Source organism: Daucus carota, chromosome 2, assembly GCF_001625215.2.
Source record: "Daucus carota subsp. sativus chromosome 2, DH1 v3.0, whole genome shotgun sequence".
Classification (NCBI taxonomy): domain Eukaryota; kingdom Viridiplantae; phylum Streptophyta; class Magnoliopsida; order Apiales; family Apiaceae; genus Daucus; species Daucus carota.
The window spans coordinates 4,508,667-4,534,774 of record NC_030382.2 but is presented as its reverse complement, the minus strand read 5'-3'; the positions used below and the strand labels follow the sequence as shown (position 1 = coordinate 4,534,774).

Below are 26,108 nucleotides of genomic sequence, written 5' to 3'. Positions count from 1 at the left end.
TAGTGTTGTTTGTCTTAGGGATTTACTAAGTGAATTTGGTCAAGCCTTTCCCAATCTACTTCACTTAGATGCTTATAAATATCCTTCTAAATACGATCAGAAGGACGTTGATGCCATTGCATATCTTTTTGGCATTGACGGGCCTTATCGGGCCGTGGCCCCAGGTCCAAACGATCGAGCCTGTTATCCCAAACCTGGGGCCATAAGGATTTATAAAGAAACTTTTTACGCGGGCTTCATATTGCCTCCTCCCGAGTTTGTTTTTAGATTATTGGCCGAGGCCCGCGTTTGTCCGACCCAACTCCAGCCCAACGGCTGGAAATTCATCTATTGCTTCCTAGTCCAGTGTAGGAAACACGGCATTGAGCCCAGTGTTTCAGTTTTTAGTTATTTGTTTAAATTTGTCAATGCGCCCAATGACGAGGGTTGGGTCAAGATCCAATATAGGACCCTAGCCCGTAGTATCTTTGTTTCGGGAACGGCGCCCGATTCCCTCCCCCACTGGAAAAAACAATGGTTTTACTTATATTTGGACGACGCGAACTGGGCCGACTATTTTTATTCGGACTTTAGCAGAGCCGAAGATGGGCCTGTTAGGTCCTTAAAACTGGGGGTGGAGGAAGAGGCCGCCATAACTATTTTAACTGGAGACTGCCTCCACCATTGCTCGGTGCTCGTCTCTGAGGCTTCGCTCCAGGAATATGGGCTGAGCGATTTGGGCCCAGAGGGTATTATCCTTTTTTCTTTCTTCCTTTTTGTTTCGGGCATATATGTTTGGTTATGTATTCTAACCTTTCTGGGCTTTTTGTTTGCAGCCAAGGAGAGATTGGGCGCGATTTTTGCCAAAAGGGAGAAGGCCGCGACGAAAGTCGTGGCAACTGAGGTCCAACGGGTCAAGCGGCCCAGGAAGGACGGGGCTCAAGAGGTCGTGGAAAAAATCCCGGCCTTTTTGACACCGAAGCCTACGGCCGTTGAGGAGGACCCGAGCCCGTATGTGGTCCAATGGGGCCTCCTTAACAAGGATACTGTTGTTGGGGATGCAAGGGCCGCGGCGGAGTGGTCCAAAAATGTGATCACTCCCCGAGATAGGGCCCATGTCGTGGAGTCCTCCGAGGACCTCCAAATCGAAATGCTGGGGGCCCAAGCCGTGGCTACGGTAAAATCCAAACCCTTTCTTATTCTACTCCGCATTTTTATTTCACTCGTAATTTTTCCTTTTTTTGTAGAAAGCTTTCTAACTTAGAAAATTTTCTTTGTTTCATCATTCGCAGATGAACACCTACCTCCAGGCGGCCGTCCACAACCTGAAAGCGGTGAGGGCGGAGAAGACGATCGCGGAACGTGACCGCGATCGTTACTTTGACGCCTCAACCGCCAATTTCGAGCAGTTCAGGAGGGTGGAGGCTGAACTGGTGGCCGAGCAGGAGAAGGTGCGCTCGTTGGAAGCGGAGTTGGCGAGGGTGCGCCAGGAGGCGATCGCCGATTTTAAGGCATCGCCGGAATTTGACGAGCTCCTCGCGGCGGAGTACGACACGTCCTTTCCCGAGACTTTTAAGTCCTGTTGGGAAAGGATCATAGATGAGGTGGGGGCCCATATCAAGGGAGTTACTCTGGAGCGATTCCCGGTTCCTAAACTCCCCGGAGAAGAAACCCCTTCTCCGATGGCGGTGGAGGACCTCGAGGGGTCGCATCCAGTTGACTCTCAAGATGGGGAGGTCCCTACCGAGGATCATATGATCGAGGACCCCATCCAGGATAAGGAGGATCTTGGTGAGGATGCGGAGGCCCAAGACGAAGCCCAGGAGCAGGAGGCCCAGGACCGGCAAGCCCAGGAGAAGGAGCCCCAGGAGAAGGATAAAGCCCAAGAGGATCTTTTCGACGATGGGCTTCCTTAGACTAGGCCTCTCTTCAGCCCTACGTGGCTTATTCTTGTACTTATTTAACTTATCCGGATATTTATACCCTTCGGGGTTTTAACTCCTTTATTTAAGTTACTTTTGTTTCACATTTTGCTTATCGTGCCTTTAATATTCCTTACTTAGGATATTTTAGATTGTCTCTCGTAAGATCTATTAATTCAAATCTCGAAATAGTCACGGGACTTTAACTTTCATGAATCGGGACCAATTCAAAGTTATTCTTACTTAGAATTTTAAAACTCCAAATCATCTTCCAACAATTAGGTTGGGCTTACAGCTTGGATTCTCATAATCATTTTTTAATGATTGGGATAGCCCATCAGGGTCGGTTGACTTTTAACAGTCATATTTGGAATTTACTTAATATCTTTTCTCAGCTTCAAGCCTTTATCCTTTTTCAGGATGTTTTATTCGAAGGTAAGCATAAGCTCATAACACTTTAACAAAATCAAGGCTAAAAATCCTCGGGACTTTCATTAATATCATAGTAAAAGAGATAAACTAAACTTGAATTCAACTACATGGCAGTGGTCGACATGACCTTATTCTTGCGATAACTACTAAATTTTACTATCATAGGATATGCGTCAAACATAATATATCTTTAAGTTGGTCGCGTGCCAACTTCATGGGACTTCAATTCCTTCAAGGGTCTGAAGCTTATATGAGCCATGGCCCGTGACGGCCTTAATTTGATAGGGGCCTTCCCAGTTTGGGGCCATCTTCCCCTTGGGGCCCACTTCGGAGGCTTCAATCTTTCTAAGCACCAGGTCTCCTTCTCGAAAGTATCGTTCCTTAACTCATAGGTAGTAGTAGTAGGAAGCTCGCTTCTGGTTTTCCACGATTTTAGCATGGGCCTCATCACGGATTTCATCGATCATATCGAGTGCAAGTCTCATACCTTCCTCATTGGCTTCTGGCTCATACTGCTGTACCCTTGAGGAAGTGTGAGTAATTTCAAGGGGCACAATTGCCTCAGCTCCATAAGCTAGATGGAAAGGGGTTGCCCCGGTAGAGACTTTACAAGTTGTTCGATACGCCCAGAGTATTGGAAGTAGTTCCTCGGCCCATGACCCCTGGGCCTTCTCAACTCTCTTTTTTAGTCCGTCGAGGATTATCCTATTAGCCACCTCAGCCTGTCCATTAGCTTGGGGGTGAGCAACTGAGGTGAAGCGTAGTTCAATCGAGTAATCTTCGCAATAACTCTTAAACTCAGCATTGTTAAACTGAGTCCCATTGTCCGTAACCATGATTCGTGGTATTCCATACCTGCAGATAATATTTTCCCATACAAACTGAGCAACCTGTTTGGTGGTTATCTTGGCCAGAGGTTTGGCCTCAATCCACTTAGTAAAATAATCAATCGCTACCAATAGGAACTTCCGTTGTGCATTAGCAAGCGGAAACGGTCCAAGGATATCCATTCCCCACATGGCGAAAGGGATCGGAGTATTGATAGATGTCAACATCTCAGGGGGCTATCGCACTATCGGTGCGAACCTTTGACATCGATCGCACCTCTTCACATATTCTTGGGCATGCTTTAGCATATCAGGCCAATAAAATCCTAGACGGGTGACTTTGTGAGCTAACGCCCTTCCCCCAAGGTGCTGGCCACACACGCCTTCATGAACTTCTCTGAGGGCTTCCCTAGCCTCATCTGGCCTTAAACATCTCAAATAAGGAATAACGAACGATTTCCTATACAGGATCCCCTCAATGAGTACATACTTGAGGGACCTTACTTGCAGCTTTCGTGCTTCATCAGCATTCGGCGGTAAGTGTCCCTTTTCCAGATATAACTTAATCTCATCCTTCCAGGTTGCCCCTGTATCAATGGGAGCCACTAATTTTGCTTCGATGCTCGGGGTTCTCAAAACCTGATAATAAACGCTTCCTGAACATAACTCGTCATCAGAGGATGCGAACTGCGACAAGGCATCAGCCTTAGTGTTTTCCTCCCTTGGTACATACTCTACTAGGCATTCTTCAAATTGTGCCATCTGGGTCTTCACAATCCTTAGATACTTTGACATAGCTTCCTCACGAGCTTCAAACTCACCATTCACTTGGAAAACTACGAGTTTTGAGTCGCCACAGACTTTCAAGTTCTTTACCCTCAAGGTTCTAGCCAAACCAAGCCCAGCTATCAGTGCCTCGTACTCGGCTTCATTATTAGTGGTTGGGAAATCTAGTTTAATAGCATATTCCACCGTAAAGCCATCAGGGCTCTGGAGCACCAATCCTGCACCACTACCTTTTGTTTTTGAAGCTCCGTCAAAAAATAGCAACCGGTATTCTTTAGGTTCCTTGGTGGGCTCTTCTACCTTGTCTTCCTGCCCCCCGACTCCCTCGTTGTTAATGGTACATTCAACGAGGAAGTCAGCTAAAGCCTGTGCCTTAATTGCCCACTTAATTAATCTTCCGCTAGCCTTCGGGCTATGTATAACGTTTCGAAGAGGTTGGTCTGTCAAGACTTCTATTTTATGGGATTGAAAGTATGGTCTTAACTTTCTTGAGGCCGTAATCATGGCCAAAGCGAACTTTTCGATCATCGAGTAATTGAGTTCCGCTCCATGCAAAACCTTGCTCACATAGTACACCGGTTTCTGAACCTTCAACTCCTCTCGAACTAATACAGCACTCAATGCTTGTTCTGAAACAACTAGGTATACATACAGGGTCTCACCATCAATGGGTTTTGATAGAAGAGGTGGCTCTGCCATGTACTTCTTTAGTTCCTCAAAAGCTACTTGGCTTTCTTCTGTCCATTCGAAATTCTTAACCTTTTTCAAGGCTTTGAAGAAAGGTAAGCATTTGTCTCCCGACTTGGATACAAATCTTCCCAGGGCCGCAATCCTTCCTGTTAACTTCTGTACATCCCTTACACTCTTGGGAGGTTCCATGTCGAGGATAGCTTTTATTTTGTCAGGGTTGGCCTCAATACCACGTTTAGAGACCATTATACCAAGAAACTTCCCGGATCCAACCCCAAAGGCACACTTGGTCGGGTTTAACATCATCTTATGCGCCCTCAGGACTTCAAAAGCTTCTTTCAAATGTTCAAGGTGATCTGCTTTATTTAAGCTCTTCACCAGCATATCATCAATGTATACTTCCATAGTTTTACCTATCAGATGTTTGAACATCTTGTTTGCTAGGCGTTGGTATGTAGCCCCTGCATTCTTAAGTCCAAATGCCATAACCAAATAACAGAAGACACCAAAGTCGGTAATGAATGATACCTTGGGGACGTCGTCTTTGTTCATCCGGATCTGATTTATCCGCTGAAGCCGTCCATAAAGCTTAACATCTCATGGCCAGCAGTGGCATCTATTAATGTGTCTATCCTTGGAAGAGGGAAACAATCCTTGGGACAAGCATCATTCAGATCAGTGAAGTCTACACACATCCTCCACTTTCCATTGGCCTTCTTGACCATGACAGGGTTAGCTAGCCATTCCAGAAATTGAATTTCCTCAATAAACCCAGCTTCCAGCAACTTATCGACCTCCTGTTTAATGGCTTCCTGCCTTTCGGGAGCGAAATTCCTCTTCTTTTGCTTAATCGGTTTCCTATCAGGATTCACATTCAATTTATGAGTCATGAATGAGGGATCAATACCTGGCATGTCAGCCGCTGTCCAAGCAAAAACATCACGGTTGTTCCTCAAGAATTTTACTACTTCTTGCTTCAAATCTTCCTGAAGTAGGGCTCCAACATAAGTAACCTTTTCGGGTTCCTCAGTATACAATGGGATTGGAATCAGGTCCTCGGCGGGCTTGCCTCTTCTTTCTTCCTCTCCTCGAACATCGAGATCCTCTATGGGTAGTACTTGCCCCCCGGCTCCTCCAGATCTTAATGCCCTAATATAACAGCTTCGGGCCATTTTCTGATCTCCTAATTCTTCTCCAATTCCGTTCCTAGTTGGGAATTTAATCTTCATGTGGTAAGTGGATGGGATTGCCTTAAAAGCGTGTATCCCCGTCCTTCCAAGGATGGCATTATAGGTCGACGAGGCTTTAACAACCAAGAAATTTATCATACATGTGGCTTGTCTAGGTTCGGTACCCATAGTTACGGGGAGTTGGATCATGCCTTCAATCTTGGTTTCCACATTGTTGAAGCCATATATAGCATATCCGAGGGTGTCAGTTGAGTATCGGAGTATCCCATCTTTTCATAGGCATCATAGAACAAAATATCCACCGAGGCTCCATTATCAATGAGCACTCTCTTTACGGACGAGTTTCCAATCACTGGTGTAATTACTAAGGGCTCATCATGGGGGAACTTTACCTTCTCGAGGTCGACGTTATCGAATGCCAATGCATAGTCAATTTTTGCCCGCTTCGGGGGCTCTCCAACTATACTCATCACTTCCCTCGCATAAGCTTTTCTAGAATTACTTGAGGTTCCGGCAGATTTAGGCCCTCCGGAGATCACGTTAATCACAGGCCCTCGAGGCTGAGTTCTCTTATCATCATTGTCTCTTCCACGGTTGTCATTGTCTCGATAACTTTTGTCTCCATCCTTGGTGAACTTGGACAACTTGCCTCTTCGGATCAAGAATTCAATTTCATCTTTTAGCTGCCGACAATCATCGGTTTTATGCCCCGTGTCTTTGTGGAATCGACAATACAAATCCTTGTTTCGTTTCTCGGGGTCGGTCCTTATAGGCTTCGGCCATCGGACACTCTCATCCTTTTCGATATCCATTAGGATTTGACTTCTTGGGGCATTGAGTCTAGCATATTCAGTGAACCTTGGTCCTACCTTCTTTTTAGCAGGCGACTTCTCATCATCATCCTTTTTGGCGTATTTATTCTCAGCGTTATACTCGGCATCATTCCCACGTTTCTTAAAGTTAGTGTTCGGCCCTTGATTGCTCTGGGATTTTATTAGGCTTTCCTCTGCCTTAATATACTTCCCGGCTCTCTCTTGTAAGTCGTTCATATTATCAGGGGATCTCTTGGCTAGAGACCTGCGAAAATTGTCATCAGTGGTACCTTGCTGGAGTGCAATCATGGCTACCTTCTGATCTAGGTCCGGGACCTTCAAGGCTTCTTTGGTAAAACGATTCATATACTCCCGGAGTGATTCGTTTTTACCCTGATGTAAATTCATTAATGAGGCGGAGCTTTTGGCGTGAGTTTTGCTTCCAACGAATTGTCCTATGAAAGCCCTGCTCAGGTCAGCAAAACAGGAAATAGAGTTCGGAGGTAAGCGACTGTACCAGTGCTGAGCCATTCCGCTCAAAGTTTGAGGAAAATCACGGCACTTGATTGCTTCCGTAACGGGTTGGAGTAACAGAGCATTCATGAAGGTTCGAACGTGGTTGGCGGGATCACCCGTGCCATCATAAGCTTTAATGGTTGGGAGCTTTAATTTTTGAGAGATTCTTGCACCCATAATTTCTTGCGTGAAAGGGGGAACGGGGTTATCGGGATCGCCCGCCGGTAACAAGTGAATCTGATTCATGACAGTCTGACGAGGGTTTTCATCCCTTGGTTCCGGAGGCGGTAATATTGCCTGGTCCCTCTTTAATCGTGCAATTTCTTCCTCATAAGCACGGATTCGATCCTTATAAGCTTGGTTCGTTGCTCCCCGGAGCTCATTAGCCTCCTGCCTATGGCGGCGTCGACGATGTCGAGTATGATCGGTATCTCTTCTCCTTCGAGGGGGAGTATCACGCTCTTGCTCCGATTCAGAGGAGTCGTAATCAGTTACGTGCACATAGTCATCACCCGTGCCTCCACGAGTGGTTGTCGTGACGGTTGAGTAATGCGTGCCGGCGTCAGTGACGGTTGCAATTACTCGAGTCAGAGGGGGTAGCGAGCCAAAAGTCAGGGGAGCGGTAGTTTGAGCAATGGTCGTACTGAGCGGGAGAGAGGTAGTTACAGGGGTTGATTCAGTCGAGACTCCGGTGGTGGTTCTGTTGCGTGGAATATGGATTTCAGAACGTGGTCCGGTTGGGTTCGTCATGGTTGTTGTTTTGCTTCCCACAGACGGCGCCAAATGTTATGGAATAGAAAACGAAGGGGGTGAGCGATTCGTGCTTTGGACTGGTCTCGATGCGAGATGCCTACGTATCCTCTGCTAGGAGAAGAATCAAGTCGAAAACGTAGTTCTATTTTGGAGGGGTAGAGCCCTTTATATAGATACTTCGAAGTCAGAAGCTGAATGGAAGTACGATTCCATGTATCAGACTTCTTATCGAAGTATGCTTCGGTGTCGGAGATAAGACAGAACTCTTATCTTCGAGTATTAGTGTTTATCATGGACTCTCGGACGTTTATCCGTGAGAATTAGTAGCCTTACATGACTCAGGCTCGTAGCTGGGCAGTCATATGGGCCTCGAGTCCATCTAAATCCTCCTTACGATTCATGCATCTGGGCTGGGCCGTTATTGGATCGAAGCGAAATTTAGATCCGACTAAACCGGATACTCGGGCCTTTATTGGATCGGGTCGTATTACTCAATAAACCCAATCCCTATCAATTGCCAAGACTATTTTCTTTCTTAATTTATTTATTTATGTGGTAGTTTAATTTCCATGACTTTATAATTGCTTTATGTTAATTAGATTAGAATAAATTTGGTGCTAAATTAAGTGTAAAATTATTTATGTGATTAATCAATTTTGTGATAGATGAATTATTAAAATTTTGTCCCTTGGCTTCCAATATTTTATTTTGAGCCTATACATTTTCTTTTTAAATAATTTATTGCAATTGCTCTAGTATGTAGAAACTTTTCGAACAAAATTCTTATAAAACTCAAATCCTTTTTAAATATCCCGTTGATATTGAATCCTTTATTTCAAATTATTATTTACTAAACTCTTTCTTCTAAAATTCTTTTAAAAATTATCTTCAAAAATAAAAGTCTTTCAAAAATCCTATTTCCAATGAAACTTCTGGATTAGATTATTTAGTTACAAGATTGCCCTTGATTTCTTAATTGTTTTAATTCCTAGCAGGGGCAATATGGTCTTTTAATAATTAAAGAAGTAGTAACAGGGATAAAACCCCGATTCTTCTTCAATTCATCCTTCTCTCAAACCTCTCCTCTCTCCCTCGTGTACTCTCCCCCTTCTTCTGCAATATCAGCCGATCTCCATTGCTTCCATCAATTTTCCTTGCCGTTTTCAGTGTTTAGTAGCTGTAATATTCTACGTGATTACTCCCTTTCCTTAATTGTATGTAAACCCTTTGATATATGCATGTATGTGTTGGCTGTGATTAGGGTTTCGGCCCAAGAGGTGTCTTTGTTGTGCGATTGTATGAGAAAGGAGGCTGCGAGCCTCACCTGGGTCGAGAGCTCGTGAAAATTAAGTTTGCCATATATCTATAAAATTAAGTTTTTTATATATATAATTTTCTCTAACAGTATATATCATTGATTTGCTTTTAAGAAATCAAACAAATTGCCTCCCACTTTACATCTCAGTCCTTTTGTTTGGTCCATGGTGTTAAACAAAAGGTGTGGTTGATTGCTATAAAAGCTATTATGCTTGGTTGATTATGCCATCAATATTTATTACTAACTATATTGATAAATGCATTCTCGAAATAGACTTCTATTCTAGCAAAATGATCATATAGGCATGTTCTAAAAATTAATTATATTTAACTTTTCTACTTTATTTAAAGAAAATTCATTGACATAAAATCAATACCCACATATAATCTAAAACATTTCCTCATAATTTATAGACTTATTGATGACTTAGCATCCATTATTACAAACAATTTAACCTCAATGAGAAAATAATTTTATAATATGATAGATGGCATAATTAATCCCCATTTATATAGGAATTAAACACATCTCGAGGATCTAAATGTTATATTTAATACCATGACGTTATTAATGCCTATATTGACCACCAAACACAATGATGAGAAGATTTAAAATGCCATGATTTTGCATAATATGTTTGATTTGTTAAAAAATCTAATAATATATATTGTTGTGATAATGATAATATTGCATGTATTGCTGAGTGAAACAATAAGAAGTGAAAAAAGGCGGTAGATTCTTGTTATTGCATGTACGAAACAAATGATTGTATCTTCATTCTAGTGAAATAGAAAGCTTGTTATTTTTATTTATAAATCTTTATACAATTAAGTGATTTTTGATACTCTCAGTGTTTTGATGATCACACTGCCAGCAAGCTAATAGCATAAAACTGGTGTTTGTTAGCGAGCTATTAAAGTTATATATACTTGTGCTAACAGCTTGATAAGTTTCAGTGTTATGTTCAACTGTCAGCAAGCTTACAGGTTGTCCTCACAGCGTTAACAGAATAACAGATGGATAAGGTTCAAAGTCGAAAAGCAAGGAGATTTATTAGGAATCGATTTGTAAGGACTTTAATATTTATATATGACTTATATAAATATTAGAGCTCAGTTTTAAATCGGAATTTCAAACAAAAACGATTTCCTAACTTATAGGAGTTATATTTCAAATCATGTTTATCCTTTTAGACTCCTACTTCTACTCAAACTGTTTTGTTTTATAAACAAACGTTTACTGAGTTGTTTCAAACGTTTTTATGTTTTACTCAGTAAAATATACATTGTTCAAACGTTCATTATTCAATCAAATTAAACGTGAGGTTGTTAAGCCAAGAACGTTGGATAATTTGTTGAATTATGACCGTTGGAATGGTTGTATAAATACTTGAGTGTGGTTTCCGCTTTCAAAAAGAACAAGAACACACTTCAAGCTTTCTGAAATACAACACACTTACATTGCAAAATCTTTATTTGAGCTCTAGTACTTATATTTGAATATATATCAATATTGAGTTCATAGTTTCGGTTGTATTACACTCATTCATTGTATTGTTCAAAGTGTAAAGGTTTGTTGCTGTGTATCCAGCTTGTGAAACAAGGGAACAAGGGGACTAGTTAGCTAGAAGAGTATACTTGGGAAGTATAGGTCTTGGAGAGCTTTTGGTTCGTGGTTCAGGGGTTTCAGCAAGCTGATAACAGGAACAAGGGTTATAGGGAGTTATATTATTGAATCATTGTAATTGTTAACATTATTGATTAATAATATAATCTCTTACCAGTTGGTAGGGGACCAGGACGTAGACCATTAGGGTTAGGGGTCGAACCTGGCTAAAATTCTCTGTGTTGCTAGCTTACTGATTATATCTGTTTTGCATTGCATCTGCATTGTTAGCTAGCTGACTGTTTACTCTGAAATTAACAGCAAGCTGTCTGTGACAGTATAACTATTCGGTAACATTAAAAATCGGTAATATTAGCCATAACACCTATTCACCCCCCCCCCCTCTAGGTGTGTAATTTCAATTGGTATCAGAGCTGTGTTTGTACTAATACTTCTGTAACAGGAATAGTATCGATCGATATGGCTGATAACTTTCAGGGAAAGTCCGATTTTAGAGCTCCTCTACTCACGGGTTCTAACAACTACAATTGGTGTAAAGGCCAAATGGAGGCTCATCTGTCCAGAGATCCCTTAATGCAAAGAGTGGTGCAAAGAGGTCCTTATGAATATCTTGATAAAGATGGCAAAGTCAAGGACGTTGATGTTCTCACAGTGGACGAGCTATCAAAGGTTGCTGCCAACGGAAAAGCAAGGAGTACACTTATCAATGGGCTGAATCAAGCTGAATATGACAAGGTCTCTTCTCTCAAAACAGCTAAGGAAATTTGGGATGCACTAGAGACATATCATGAAGGCTCACAAGGTCTAAAGAAGGTCAAGCTCGGAAAGCTCATGAAAGAATTTGGAAGCTTCGCTATCAAGAAGGGAGAATCCATTCGTGAAAGCCAAGCTAGATTCCAAGTCACTCTTAACAGCCTTGAAAGACTTGGCAAAAAGATTCCTCAATCGGAAATCAACATGAATATTCTTAATGCAGCCCCATTCGAATATGGTGCCAAGGTCACAGCATTGGAGTCAGCTCTCAACATTGATACTATGGATCACCTAGCTATATTTGCTGAGTTGGAACAATTTGAAGCTAATATTGAAGCTAACAGCTCAGAAAGCAGCAAGCTGCCAACAGAGAAAATGAAGAATCTTGCACTGCACTCCTCTGTCAGCAAGCTGGAAACAGATGAGGAAACAGAATCAGATGAGGATCTAGCTCTTATGTCCCGAAAAATCAAGAGAATGATTGAAAAGAAAAACAAAATGAAACGAGAAAAGGGCAAAGCTTTCGGTGCAAAGAAAGATCCAAAGGATGATGCTTGTTTCGAATGTGGCAAGAAAGGGCATTTCAAAAGGGATTGCTACAAGCTGAAAAACAAGTCAAAGCCGCCTAGACAGCAAGCTGATTACAAGAATAAAAAGAAATCCAAGGCACTTTTAACTTGGAGTGATGATGAAGATGAGTCAGCTTCTGATGATTCTAGTGATGAGTTGGTGAACTTGGCTCTTGTTGGTCTCGATGGCTCAATTGATACAACGGATTCAGATACGGACACCAACAGTGAGGTAAACTCTATTAATTATGAATTACATACTATTGATACAACTACTTGTGAACTAACCATGCAGGATAAGAGTTGTTTATCAATAATGGAACTCATTGATCTAAAGAATGAGAATTATGAGCTCGAGAAAGAAAATGTTCATTTGAAGAAAGTCATAGGTGATTTCTTGAATGAAAAGAGTGCCAAAGCTAGTAGTGGAATCATTGCTACCCTCAAGGAACAAATCTCACAACTTGAAGGGAACAACATGCAAATCCAAAGAAGGAATGATACACTCATGAAGGAACTCAGCTCGCTGAGAGCAGATCTTAAAGCTAAGGATGCAAGCTTGGAGGCATTCGAGTTAAGCAGAACCCAAAGCTTAGCCGAAATCTCTATTCAAGCTGAAAAGATCAAATCATTGGAGCAAGAAGTCAAAGATCTTCAGAAAGCCATGGGAAAGTTTGTTCAAGGAGAAGAAAGTCTCAAATCTATGATGAAACAAGCTAAAGGTTCTCATGATAAAGGAGGCATTGATGCAGTTTCTACATCCACATCTTCAATGAAATATGAAGGGAAAAATGGCATTCCATACAATTATGCCATGCCTTGGGTGACTTGTCACAAGTGTGGAAAGAAGGGCCATCTTGCTAATAATTGTCCAATGAAGAATACTAAATCAGCAAGCTGGAAAAGGAAGTCAGCTCACAGACAGTATGCTGACAACAGAAACAGACAGAAGACAGCTCCAAGACAGTATGCTGATAAGACCAGCAGAACATGGAAGAAGAGTTCTAAAGTGGTCCAAATGTGGATCAAGAAATCTGATCTTAATGTTCTATATGTTTTATCATCTAACACTGTTGGACCCAACAAAATATGGGTACCAAAACGTTGAGTTGTTTGTGTTTGTTTTGTAGGTTTGTCTCGTGTCTAAAGTAAAGCCAAATCAATGGATATTGGATAGTGGATGCACTAGGCACATGAGTGGAGACAAATCTCAGTTTCTAAGCTTGAAGATGAAGAAGGGTGGTCGTGTCACAATTGGTGATAGTAAAACTCTTCCTATTCTTGGCAAAGGAACTATAGGTAATAGTATCATTTCTATTAACAAGGTACAATATGTCAAAGGTCTTACTTATAACTTGCTTAGTATAAGTCAGTTATTTGATGATGGTCATATTGTTAACTTTGGTAAGGATGAATGTACTATACTTGTTGGTGCTAAAAAAAACTCCTCTAGTTGCAAAACGAGAAGGAAATATATATGTTTTGAACTTTGAAGAACAGGAGGCAGGTGTTTGTTTAGCAGCTGTGGATAACAATCCAGAAATTTGGCATAGAAGGCTTGGACATGCTCATATGGATCATCTCAGCAAGCTGTCAGCAAAGAAGCTTGTTCGAGGATTACCAAAGCTTAAGTATGTCAAGATGGAGACATGTTCTGCTTGTCAATTGGGAAAGCAAACAAGGACTCCACATAAGGCAAAGAAAATGGTATCTACATCTAAACCTTTAGAGCTTCTTCACTTGGATCTTTTTGGTCCCGAAGCTTATAAGAGTATTGGAGGTAAACAATATGCCTTTGTTATTGTTGATGATTATTCTAGATTCACTTGGGTATTATTCTTGCGTACTAAAGATTATGCTTTTAGTGAATTTGAGAAACTAATCAAGTTGCTTGAGAACAAATTAGATACAAGACTTGTAGGTATTCGAAGTGATCATGGTGGGGAATTCCAAAAAGACTTGGTTACTTATTGTGAAGAAAGAGGAATCTCACATGAGTTCTCATCACCTCGTACACCTCAGCAAAATGGAGTTGTAGAGCGTAAGAACAGGTCCTTACAAGAAACAGCTAGGACATTGCTGCAGGAGAGCAAGCTGCCAAGAAGCTTTTGGGCAGAAGCTGTCAACACAGCAAGCTATGTTCTTAACAGAGTGCTTATCAGGCCAATTCTCAACAAGACTCCTTATGAATTGCTAAGGAAAACGAAGCCTAACATCAGCTACTTCAAGGTTTTTGGATCTAAGTGCTTCGTACTCAAAACCATTGATAGGGATGGTAAATTCGACTCTAAATCTTATGAAGCTATATTTTTGGGTTATTCTTTAACAAGTCGTGCTTATAGAGTGTATAATCTTGCTAAACATACTGTTGAAAAGTCTATTGATGTTTCATTTCAAGAGTCTACTGATGATCTTGCAAGGGATGAGGAAGAATGTGCAGGTACAGGTACTAGCAGCAAGCTGACAGTGCAGGAAACTGGAAATCAGCAAGCTGACAAGTCAACTGCCAAAACTTCAGAAGGCAATAAAGCTACTGAAACCACTCCATCTCTTGAAGAAACTTTGGATAAGATGTCAAAGCTCACATTGGAGGAATCCAAAGGTCAAACTTCATCAGCAAGCCAAAATGTTGTTGATCAGACTCCTCCTAGGCAGACTACAAGGAATGAAGAGGTCATAGCTCAACATAATCTACCAAAATCAACTAGAACAGTGAAGAATCATCCTCCTCAGTTGATCATTGGAGATAAATCAGCTGGAATCAAGACAAGGAAAGCTCAAGCCAACATTTGTGCTTATGCTGCCTTCACAGCTCAAGAAGAACCGAAGAATGTTCAAGAAGCTTTACAAGATGAAAATTGGATCATGGCAATGCAAGAAGAACTCAACCAATTCGAAAGATGTGATGTTTGGGAACTTGTAGATCCACCAAAGGATGCTTCAATTGTTGGAACCAAATGGGTATTCAAGAATAAAGTTGATGAATGTGGTACTATCACTCGAAACAAAGCTAGACTTGTTGCACAAGGATACAATCAGCAAGAAGGGATTGATTTTGATCAAACTTATGCTCCGGTTGCAAGATTGGAATCTATTAGGATGCTATTGTCATTTGCATGCTACAAGAAGTTCAAGCTACATCAAATGGACGTCAAAAGTGCATTCTTAAATGGCTATCTAAAGGAAGAAGTCTATGTCTAGCAACCACCAGGATTCGAGGATGAAAAATATCCAAACCGTGTCTACAAGCTCAAGAAGGCACTATATGGATTAAGGCAAGCACCTCGGTCATGGTATGAAAGGTTAAGTGAATTTATGATCAAAAATGGTTTCATTAGAGGTAAAATTGATCCTACTTTGTTTACTATCTTCAAAAATCAAGATATATTAGTTGTTCAAATATATGTAGATGATATTATATTTGGTTCTACAAATGACTCTTTGTGTAAGTGGTTTTCAAAGTGCATGCATAGTGAGTTTGACATGAGCATGATGAGAGAGCTCAATTATTTCTTGGGGCTCCAAATTAAGCAAACTCCAGAAGGAATTTATGTGCATCAATCCAAGTATATCAAGAACCTACTCAAAAGATTTGGATATGAGAAAATCAAGGCGAAATCAACACCAATGGGCGTTGTCAGCAAGTTGACAGTAGATGAAAATGGTAAAGATGTTGATATTCGAATGTATAGAGGTATGATTGGTAGTTTACTTTATCTAACAGCCTCTAGACCTGATATTATGTATAGTGTTTGTGTTTGTGCTAGATTTCAAGCAAAACCAAAGGATTCTCACTTACAAGCTGTTAAAAGAATATTTAAATATTTAAGTGGAACCATTACTTTGGGTTTATTCTATCCTATCACAAATGCTTTTGATCTTGTTGGGTATAGTGATGCAGATTATGCAGGTAGTCAAACTGATAGAAAAAGTACAAGTGGTGTTTGTGCATTTTTGGGTCAAAGCTTAGTTTCTTGGTTAAGCAAGAAGCAAACTTCAGTTGCTCTATCTACAGCTGAGGGGGAGTATTTAGCAGCTGGTAGCTGTTGCTCTCAAATGCTATGGATGAGACAACAATTGAAGGACTTTGGAATCAAATGCAAGCAAACTCCTATCTTTTGTGACAACACAAGTACAATCAACATTTCAAAAAATCCAGTCAATCATTCAAGGACAAAGCACATTGATGTTCGACATCATTTTCTGAGAGACAATGTTGCAAAGGGTGCTGTCAAGTTGATTTTTGTGGCTACAGCAGATCAGCTAGCTGACATCTTCACAAAGCCTCTTCTTGAAGAACGATATGTCGTGCTGAGAAGGGAATTGGGTATGTGTGATGTGCAGTCAGCAAGCTAATAAGCTTGGTCCGGGTATTATCAGCTTACTATTAGTACTTTACATATTGTTAATTATTTTTGCATGCGGGTCATTTCAAGAGTTTATAGTTAGTTTTACTCCATAAATTAACTATCCGTTGTGTGCTGATTTATATGAATTTATGTGAAAATTTGTGTTACGTGATTATGTGCTAATCTATGTGTATTAAAGATTAGGTTAAAATTTGAATTTATCTCTAATCACTATTTAAGTGGAAGTGAGATTAGCAACAGTAACTACTTTTGTTTAGATCACATTCGGATAAATAATGAATTGTTTGAATAAAATAAATCTAACTAGATTTATTCCTAAAAATCCTCCCCTGAATATGATTCAAAAGTGTTTGAGATATATCCTATCTCCGAGTCTTTACAGCTACCTCTTTAAAACACCTCAACCTCCAAATAGGGTTTCATCTCTTCTACTCAATCGCTTTACTCTCCTCACAATAGCGACTATCGGCGCCAGACTAGCAATGAAGAAGAAAACTCGAGCCAGTATGCGAGCAACCACTTACAGTGCTACCAAGCGGAAGCTCATTGATGAAGATGAGCTTGATTTGGATTCAAAGATGGTGGATATCGAAAGCAGTGACGAAATCTCTGGGGTTCGTAAGTCGGGAACTGCGGCGGAAAAATCAAAGAAGGCGAAACAAGTTGTTGAAGCTGGTTCAGAGATACGTGATTTGGGCTCTCGCAAAATCATTCTGGGTAAGCCTCTCTCTGGCAAGGCTTTTTACAATTGTGGGGTAGTCAAATTGTTTGCTGATTTAGGGTTTGAGTCCTTTCTTGTTGATCTCCCTAAGGTCTGTTACCCTAATTTAGTTCGTGAATTTTACTTGAATCTGTTTGAAAATCCGGCTGGTCAATATGTGTCTTTTGTGTCGGACACTAAAATTACTCTCTCACCGCTTTTCCTCAATGGGATTTTGAAAACCCCTCCTTCTCCAGTCTCTATTTTCACTAAGCGTGGGTTTAAAGAGGTTGTGAACTTTGGGATTAAGGATCAGTTTAAGACCATTCTTGGCTATGAATGTGATAATGACACTTTTCCTTCTACCACTCAGTTAATTCCTCTTGCACATGCCTTGTTTAAGGTGTCAATTGAGAACATTAGTCCTAGGTTGGGAACTAGGTCTAATTTGTCAGCTCAGGATGTTGTTGTGTGTGCTATGTTGATGTCGGGCAAAAGCTTTGACATGGGTGATTTAGTTTTGAAAAATATGGTTAATGTTGTTGAAGGGAAGTCTACTGCTGGGTTACCTTATGGGTTGCTGTTAACCCGTGTGTTTGAATGGTTTGGTGTTGATCTTGATGGGGTCGAATCTATCACGGCCAAAGAATTTTTAGATGTGAAATGTCTCAGTCAATCCAACCTGAAAATTGAAAAAGATGGGTCATTGTCAATCATAGAAGTCCCTCTGCCTACTCCACCACCCCCACTCTCCAGTTGTTCTATGTTTGCTTTATCTGATACGCACATTCTGGAATTCATGGATGAACTCCGTGCTAATCATAAGCAGCTAGTCGAAGGTCAGAAACAGTTGTCTGAGCAAATGGATGATATTGCTAATCAATTTCAATTCTGGAAAGATTTTGTGTTTGATGGCAAGACAGGCAATTCTCCTGAGAAGTGTAGCTCAGGGAGCTTTGTTTATGAGCTTCGTAGGCGGATGTTTGGTTCTGCAGGTTCTTCTGATGTGAAGTTTACCTTCACTTCTGAGGATGATGCAACTGAAAGTCCACAGCCACGCACAGCAATGGATGCTCTTCAGGAAGCTGCTGGAACGGTTCCAAAGGATGCAGCTGGGAATGTGATGGTGGCTGAAGCTCTTGCTGCTGTGGAAATTGCCAAGAAGCTGAATTCTGATAAGGAGCAAGCTGTGGACGATGAGGAAACCTAAATTTCTTACCTTTTCAATGATTAAGGGGGAGACAATTTAGGAATTTTCTAAATAATACTTTTACTTAAGTGTTTATTTGCTTAAGTACATTATTGGCCGTATGTTTATCTGTGTTTTTTAGACTAAGTTGTTAAGTTGTTGAATTTGGTTGGTTCTCAGGTGGTTTATCCTGAGTAGAATTTGTTTTGCTTTAAATGTTTATCTATATCCAGGTGGTTTATCCTGGTCAGATTAATTATCTATGCAAGTACTTGGTTTATTAATTCTGATTGCATAATGTGTCTGATATATCTTCTGCTTTGCATATTAGACTGTAATATATCCTATATCTGATTTATGTGCTGAATTGATATATTTGTTAAGTTTTAATGATATTAGATTGCTGTATTCAGGGGGAGTATTATTACTTTTCCTAAATATGGTGTAATCATCAAAAAGGGGGAGATTGATACTCTCAGTGTTTTGATGATAACACTGCCAGCAAGCTAATAGCATAAAACTGGTGTTTGTTAGCGAGCTATTAAAGTTATATATACTTGTGCTAACAGCTTGATAAGTTTCAGTGTTATGTTCAACTGTCAGCAAGCTTACAGGTTGTCCTCACAGCGTTAACAGAATAACAGATGGATAAGGTTCAAAGTCGAAAAGCAAGGAGATTTATTAGGAATCGATTTGTAAGGACTTTAATATTTATATATGACTTATATAAATATTAGAGCTCAGTTTTAAATCGGAATTTCAAACAAAAACGATTTCCTAACTTATAGGAGTTATATTTCAAATCATGTTTATCCTTTTAGACTCCTACTTCTACTCAAACTGTTTTGTTTTATAAACAAACGTTTACTGAGTTGTTTCAAACGTTTTTATGTTTTACTCAGTAAAATATACATTGTTCAAACGTTCATTATTCAAGCAAATTAAACGTGAGGTTGTTAAGCCAAGAACGTTGGATAATTTGTTGAATTATGACCGTTGGAATGGTTGTATAAATACTTGAGTGTGGTTTCCGTTTTCAATAAGAACAAGAACACACTTCAAGCTTTCTGAAATACAACACACTTACATTGCAAAATCTTTATTTGAGCTCCAGTACTTATATTTGAATATATATCAATATTGAGTTCATAGTTTCGGTTGTATTACACTCATTCATTGTATTGTTCAAAGTGTAAAGGTTTGTTGCTGTGTATCCAGCTTGTGAAACAAGGGAACAAGGGGACTAGTTAGCTAGAAGAGTATACTTGGGAAGTATAGGTCTTGGAGAGCTTTTGGTTCGTGGTTCAGGGGTTTCAGCAAGCTGATAACAGGAACAAGGATTAAAGGGAGTTATATTATTGAATCATTGTAATTGTTAACATTATTGATTAATAATATAATCTCTTACCAGTTGGTAGGGGACGAGGACGTAGACCATTAGGGTTAGGGGTCGAAACTGACTAAAATTCTCTGTGTTGCTAGCTTACTGATTATATCTGTTTTGCATTGCATCTGCATTGTTAGCTAGCTGACTGTTTACTCTGAAATTAACAGCAAGCTGTCTGTGACAGTATAACTATTCGGTAACATTAAAAATCGGTAATATTAGCCATAACACCTATTCACCCCCCTCTAGGTGTGTAATTTCAATTTTAAACTTCTATATTTGAGTAAAAGTCGACCACCTTTTCAACAAAAAGAACTTATAATGCTCCCCGGTCAAATCATCAATTGATTTTATAACTTTATGTAAATAAGACTCCATTAGTTTGAAAACTACATATATGTCTTTAAATTCTCTTTTAGAAGGCGGCAGTAAGATGTGTTTGATTTCCACTATGTCTGGATGACGTAGGATTCGACTTATTACTATGTTTGATCTGACATATTCAAAATTCAATACCGCAAAAGTTGGATCAAACATATATGGTAGTAATAGTCGACTCCTACGTCATTCAGACATAGTGGAAATCAAACAAATTTTATTGCCCCCTTCTAAAAGAGAATTTAAAGACATATATGTAGTTTTCAAACTAATGGAGTCTGATTTACACCAAATTATAAAAGCAAATGATGATTTGATCCAGAAGCATTATAAGTTCTTCATATTAGTGATAGAAAATAATTGATTTTCTACTATATATAGAGCTCTTCTCATCTTGTATTTTTTATTGACACATTATCTTGACAGATTACAATGCTTTATATATAGCTTTACAGAATTTTCTAGAAATTATTTGATAGAAGATTCAACGAACCTTTATATATTTCTAAATGCTAAGATTACAATATTCATGAACTTAAATTTATTATAATCTTACTACATATACATGAATGTAAAACTGCTTTAGTTTCCACAATTGGAAATTGGTGGTTAGCTTTTACTCAAATATAGAAGCTCAAAAACACCTGATGAATGGTTTTGATACACTGAATAAAGATTTATAAATAAAAAACGATTTTTATTTCATTAAAATAAAGATAGAGTCATTTGTTTGGTATTGCTTTTATGTCCTTGAATTTTCTTTTAAATAAAGTAGAAAAGTTGAATTTAATTTTTAGACATGCCTACATGGTCATTAAGATTTTTTATTGAGAATGCATTTACCAGTATAGTTAGAAATAACTATTATATTTTAGAAGTATGTTTCAGTATATAGTGAAATCAACAATGTGTAGATTGTTGTGGGCGGATTGTAGTAGGCGCTGTAGCTACCCGTGCCTTCAAATGAACTAACGGTCTATATATTAAAATAGGAAAGCCAATTGTCATACAACCTATCCTGTTATTAAATAATTAAAGTTATATTTAAAAGAGTTCTATATTATGTTATATGTCATGTTTATCTTTGCATAAGGTGGATTTTCTTTGGCCATCTATATTATTTTATTGACATTGAAAATTGATAGTTTACCTTCAAATAATTATTTGGCTTTTCAGGACATAAGCTGAACATCCTCATTTCTTTCCAGATTATCCTGACACAGTGTACATATAGGTGAACAATGATCATGCTAATTGTAATGTGATCATACCATGAGTTACACATGTTGTACATATTTCTCAAAAGAGATTGTATATGATTATAGAAATAAATTTATGTCTAATCTACATATGCATATGAAAGTCTTCATGATTTGCTTTCAAATCTACATACAAATGGAAATACGGCGTGTCAACTTAATTAGGCATCTATACATCTATAAATTTAATATTATATATTATTTAATATATAATATTAAATAGATATATGTTTTTATTTAATCAAAACACTACATAATGGAAGGTTTAGAGTATTATTTTTGTTCATATCAATATTTGTGAAATATATAATAACACCATCAAACTAATATCTTAATAATTATATTTTAATATAGTTTTTCTTATGACCAAATAATATAAATTTTCAAAAATAAATCAAAAGATTATATTTAAATGAATCATTTATTAGATCTTAAATCATGACACGGTATAGAGTTAGGCTCGTACAAAATTAAGAGCTCGTTAAAGTTGTTATTGGGCTGCTACCAATAAGGCTCTAACCTTTCGTATATGATCAATGTCAGAGGGTTGGCCACACACCCGCCCCTTGTATTTGATAAGTCTAGTTCTCTCACTAGAAGTGTATAATATCATCATCATATTCTTTCTATCACCTCTTAGATTACAAATTACAATAGTAGTCAGCAGTTTTGCAATAAGATCCTTTCAAGTGATATGATTTCCCATCAGTGTAAGTATTCACTTTTTGTTCAGACAAATCATGGTATAGATCTTGATATATGATATATGTAAATATCTTGTATAATCGTGTTGACATAATTCAATTTCATCCTTGCACTTATTGAGATATAAATCAATATATTTATAATTTGTTTTCCTAATTTTCTTTTGGAATTAAATAATTTTTGAACAATTCTTATTATGATGCTAATAATTGAGATTTTGCTTTCAGATTTTGGATATAATATTGATCTTTATGTCCTTGAGTTGTTTTTTGATCTATATCTCAAAGACTCAAACAATGAAGAAGGTGCTCCAAGTTGGCACTATAGCTTCTCTGGTTAGTCATGATTTGACATCTTTAATAATATTTAATTCTTGTTTTCGGTACATTATTTTAAATTATTTTAATATATGTTATTTATTTTAAAATAAAATATAAGTAGTAGTTTGAAATCAAAACTAAATACTTTTCGAAATCTAAAATGTTAGTTATAGACTTGTTGATTTTTTTTTACTATACTACAATAATATGAATAAGAGATTTTTTTTTATTCCCTAATGTGTTTTGAATAATCTATATATGGTTGTGATAATAATCGATGTTTGCATTTGGTGTTTTGATAAGAAATATATATGCTACAAATTTGAGAAGAAGTATGCAGTGTTTTCTGACATGAAGTCTCACAATAAGATCTGTGGTACAAGGGAGTACAAGTGCAATTGTGGATCTACCTTCTCTAGGTTAGGATTATACAACAAATCTCTCTTTAATTTATAGTTTTAATTCTTACCTTGTCATTCCGTTCCCATAAATATTATTTTATTTGATTTTGTCTTGTTTATGATTTATTGAACTCAAAGGTTTGTATTGGGCAGAGGAATTGATTTACCAGAGTCCTTCTGTAGAATTATTTATTTTTTGTTTGTGTTTATATATAGATTAAAGATAATATAAATAATTAAATATAAAAATCATTTTCTAATGTTCAATATACGAAATTAATTCAAGGTCTTTGTATTCTCACCTTAGAAAAACGCAGCAAACCAATGTGTATGGTTTGCTCTATATCTCATGTGTTGTTTTGCTACATGTAGGGATTTACTGGTTTTATATAATGTAGTGAAATTTTGTCTATACCTTTACTATTGGTTTGTATATAAAAAAATAAATTCGATTGCTAATATATATGTTTCATATTTATATTAGTTGGTATATGCATGCATTGGTCAAGTTTGGGTGATTCAAAGTGTAACTAACTCCTTTTTGCAGGCGTGATAGTTTAATCAAGCACCATTCAATATGCCAAGTGTTTGTGGGAGAGGTGGCTAGGCACACAACAAATAAGCCCCAGCCCCAGCATGACTGCTGGAATACATGCATATGTAACTAATATGCCTCTTCATCCATTTTGGGAGCGAAAACTTAATATTCCTAGATCCTCTGAATATTCGGAGATTCATGGCTTTCCTAGCAACATAGCACCGAGCAACATGTTTGATTTTGGTTTTGATGGTAGTGCAAAACCAAAACCAAGTTGGAATTTGAATTTGAAAGGAAGAAGATAACAAAGACCTAATCTAGATGCAGACTTTGGACCGAGAGGCAAATTTGGGTTTCTGGCAACACCACTAGTTAACATGTCAATTCTATGTCATTCCAAAATTTATTAATTTATGATATCAATAAATTGTATAAACGGAAAGGTTTGTAATCTTAGCAGAGAAGTCCTTTGGTGATAACCGAGTTGTGCTTTAATTAATTATGTCAGCAATGGCATCGTCGTGTTTCGGGTTGTGTCAGATGTACCTGACCTTAATTAGGATAAAACCTCTATAGCTTATAATTCATACAAGCCTATAACCTGTGCTATGCTCTCTGGTAGTTTAATAGTTAATAATTCATTATATGTGTTTAAATTAATAATTTATTTTATTATGGTGTTGGCGAGATTAGAACCTTAGAGTTACATCAGCATTTCAGTGAAATATAAAAAATTCATTGTAACGTTTCTCATCAATTTGTTTTTTTAATTAAAGGTTATAATGCATTGTGCCGAACTACAAACTAACGACCGAACTCTTACAAACTTTTACAGTTTAGCATTAATAATATAGATTAAAGCTCGAGCTATAGTTGCCTTTTCCTTATGGAAAATGTTTGGTGCACATAATTGTGTATAAAACCAACAACTCCAATTAAAACCCACCACATAAATTGCCACATCATTATGTACCCTAGCATTACTCTTTACTTATTTATATATTCGGATTTTCTAGTGTGTGCCCATGGACACACACTAACAACAACTTTTTAGTTAGTTGGTGGATTTTGATTGGCTCCCATCCCATTAATAATAATGGCCCTCTTGCATGCACAAAAATCCCCACCAATCAAAACCCCCCACCTATACAAAAAATAGTTGTTAGTGTGTACCTATGGCCACACACTACATGATGGGTCCGGTTCAAAATTTAATGTGGAAAGTAGCTCCATGTTACCTGCCAGCGAGCTCTAGCCCTTTTTCTTCAAAATAATTTAGTTTTGTTTTACAAATTGTGGGTCCGAGTTTTAATAGACTACTTCGGTCAATATTTTCATTTTGTCATTAATTCATTGATCAAATACCGCCTTTAAGATTTATATCAAATTTGGTCATAGAGCACAAGCCTTCTGGTGTCAGATATATGTTTGGCTAGTTGGTTTTGATGAAAATTTTGACATATATCTATGGAATGCTCTTAAACCTATAAAGCTCTTCTAACTTCAACTCTTTCCATATTTACCTCAAAACCTGTTCAACTTTTTTTAGTTTGTCACTACAAAAAAAATGACAAAACCGACCGCCAAAAACGGTCGGTTACGTCAGAAAATGGTCGGTTTGTTTGTATATATATTGAAGGTATTTTTGGATATAGTTGTGGATAATTAACATGTTTTGTAGCCGATGAACTATTACATAAAATAAGTTAGTTCATTACCATAATTTTTTGTATTTTGTATGAACTAGTGCGATTTTTTGTAATTATGAAACAGAATTTACTTATGTATATCACAATAGATGTTTTATTTTATATATGTAAAGTTTGAGCTCTGCATTGACACTCTTGATTAAGACAATAAAACATGTTGTTATTATTTTATTTACTTATTTATATTCATATTATTGAATAATATTCATATATGGAATTTTTATGTTATTCAATCAGATTTATCTCCTTATCTCATTCATCCTCTATAAATAACTTTGCAATACTTCTTTGGTTTGCTTGTTTACTATGAGTTTAAAGGTTGGCTAAAATTGATACTGAAGTGAAATTTTTTTAAAAAAATTGATCGAGTCTAATCTTATTTAATATATAATATTAAAAGACAAATATTTGTATTTAACCGTAACATCACATAATAAAAGGTTTATAGTGTTATTTTTTATTTAGATCTACTTTTGTAAAATATATAGTATCATCATAAAGCTAATATCGTGATGATTATATTATAAATACTTTCTATTATAACCAGATAATATAAATATTCAAAAAAACCAAAATGTTATATCTAATATAAATCACTTAATAAAGCTGTGAGTATGATACATGAAATGGTATAGAGTAAGCCCATGCACAATTTTAAGAGCTTGGGTTATGCATGGGCAACCCATTAAAGCCTGTTTTTGTTTTGGACCATAACACTAATAACTTATATATAATTTTGGGCTACCCACTAAGCCTCCATAACCCTAGTTTCTTACATAAATTCCTAGTTGTTTGAGAGTTAGCCGCACACCCACCTCTGTATTTTATAAGTCTAGTTCTCTCATCCTATATTCATTAGAGTGTATAATATCATCATATATTTTTTTCATCACCTCTTTGATTACAAATAACAATTATAGTCAAAAATTTTGTAATAAGATGTTCTCCAGTGATATGATTTCTCATCAGTTGTGAGTAT

At 37.8% G+C, this 26,108-nt stretch overlaps 4 protein-coding genes across 4 annotated transcripts; 1 reads left to right on the top strand and 3 right to left on the bottom strand.

Annotated features, from left to right (window-relative positions):
• Nucleotides 1-3,397: 3,397 nt before the first annotated feature.
• On the bottom strand, nucleotides 3,398-5,188 carry LOC108203223 (uncharacterized). Its single transcript, XM_017371979.2, has one exon. It carries the CDS (start codon nucleotides 5,186-5,188, stop codon nucleotides 3,398-3,400), a length of 1,791 nt encoding a protein of 596 aa, XP_017227468.2.
• An 11-nt stretch (nucleotides 5,189-5,199) lies between these two features.
• On the bottom strand, nucleotides 5,200-5,994 carry LOC135150314 (uncharacterized). The gene has a single exon (XM_064086577.1). It carries the CDS (start codon nucleotides 5,992-5,994, stop codon nucleotides 5,200-5,202), a length of 795 nt encoding a protein of 264 aa, XP_063942647.1.
• Nucleotides 5,995-6,011: 17 nt separating this feature from the next.
• Nucleotides 6,012-7,904, bottom strand: LOC135150313 (uncharacterized). Its single transcript, XM_064086575.1, has one exon. It carries the CDS (start codon nucleotides 7,902-7,904, stop codon nucleotides 6,012-6,014), a length of 1,893 nt encoding a protein of 630 aa, XP_063942645.1.
• Nucleotides 7,905-16,878: 8,974 nt separating this feature from the next.
• Nucleotides 16,879-18,453, top strand: LOC108203224 (uncharacterized). The gene has a single exon (XM_017371981.1). The coding sequence runs from the start codon at nucleotides 16,879-16,881 to the stop codon at nucleotides 18,451-18,453; it is 1,575 nt and encodes a 524-aa protein (XP_017227470.1).
• The last annotated feature ends 7,655 nt before the right edge of the window (nucleotides 18,454-26,108 follow it).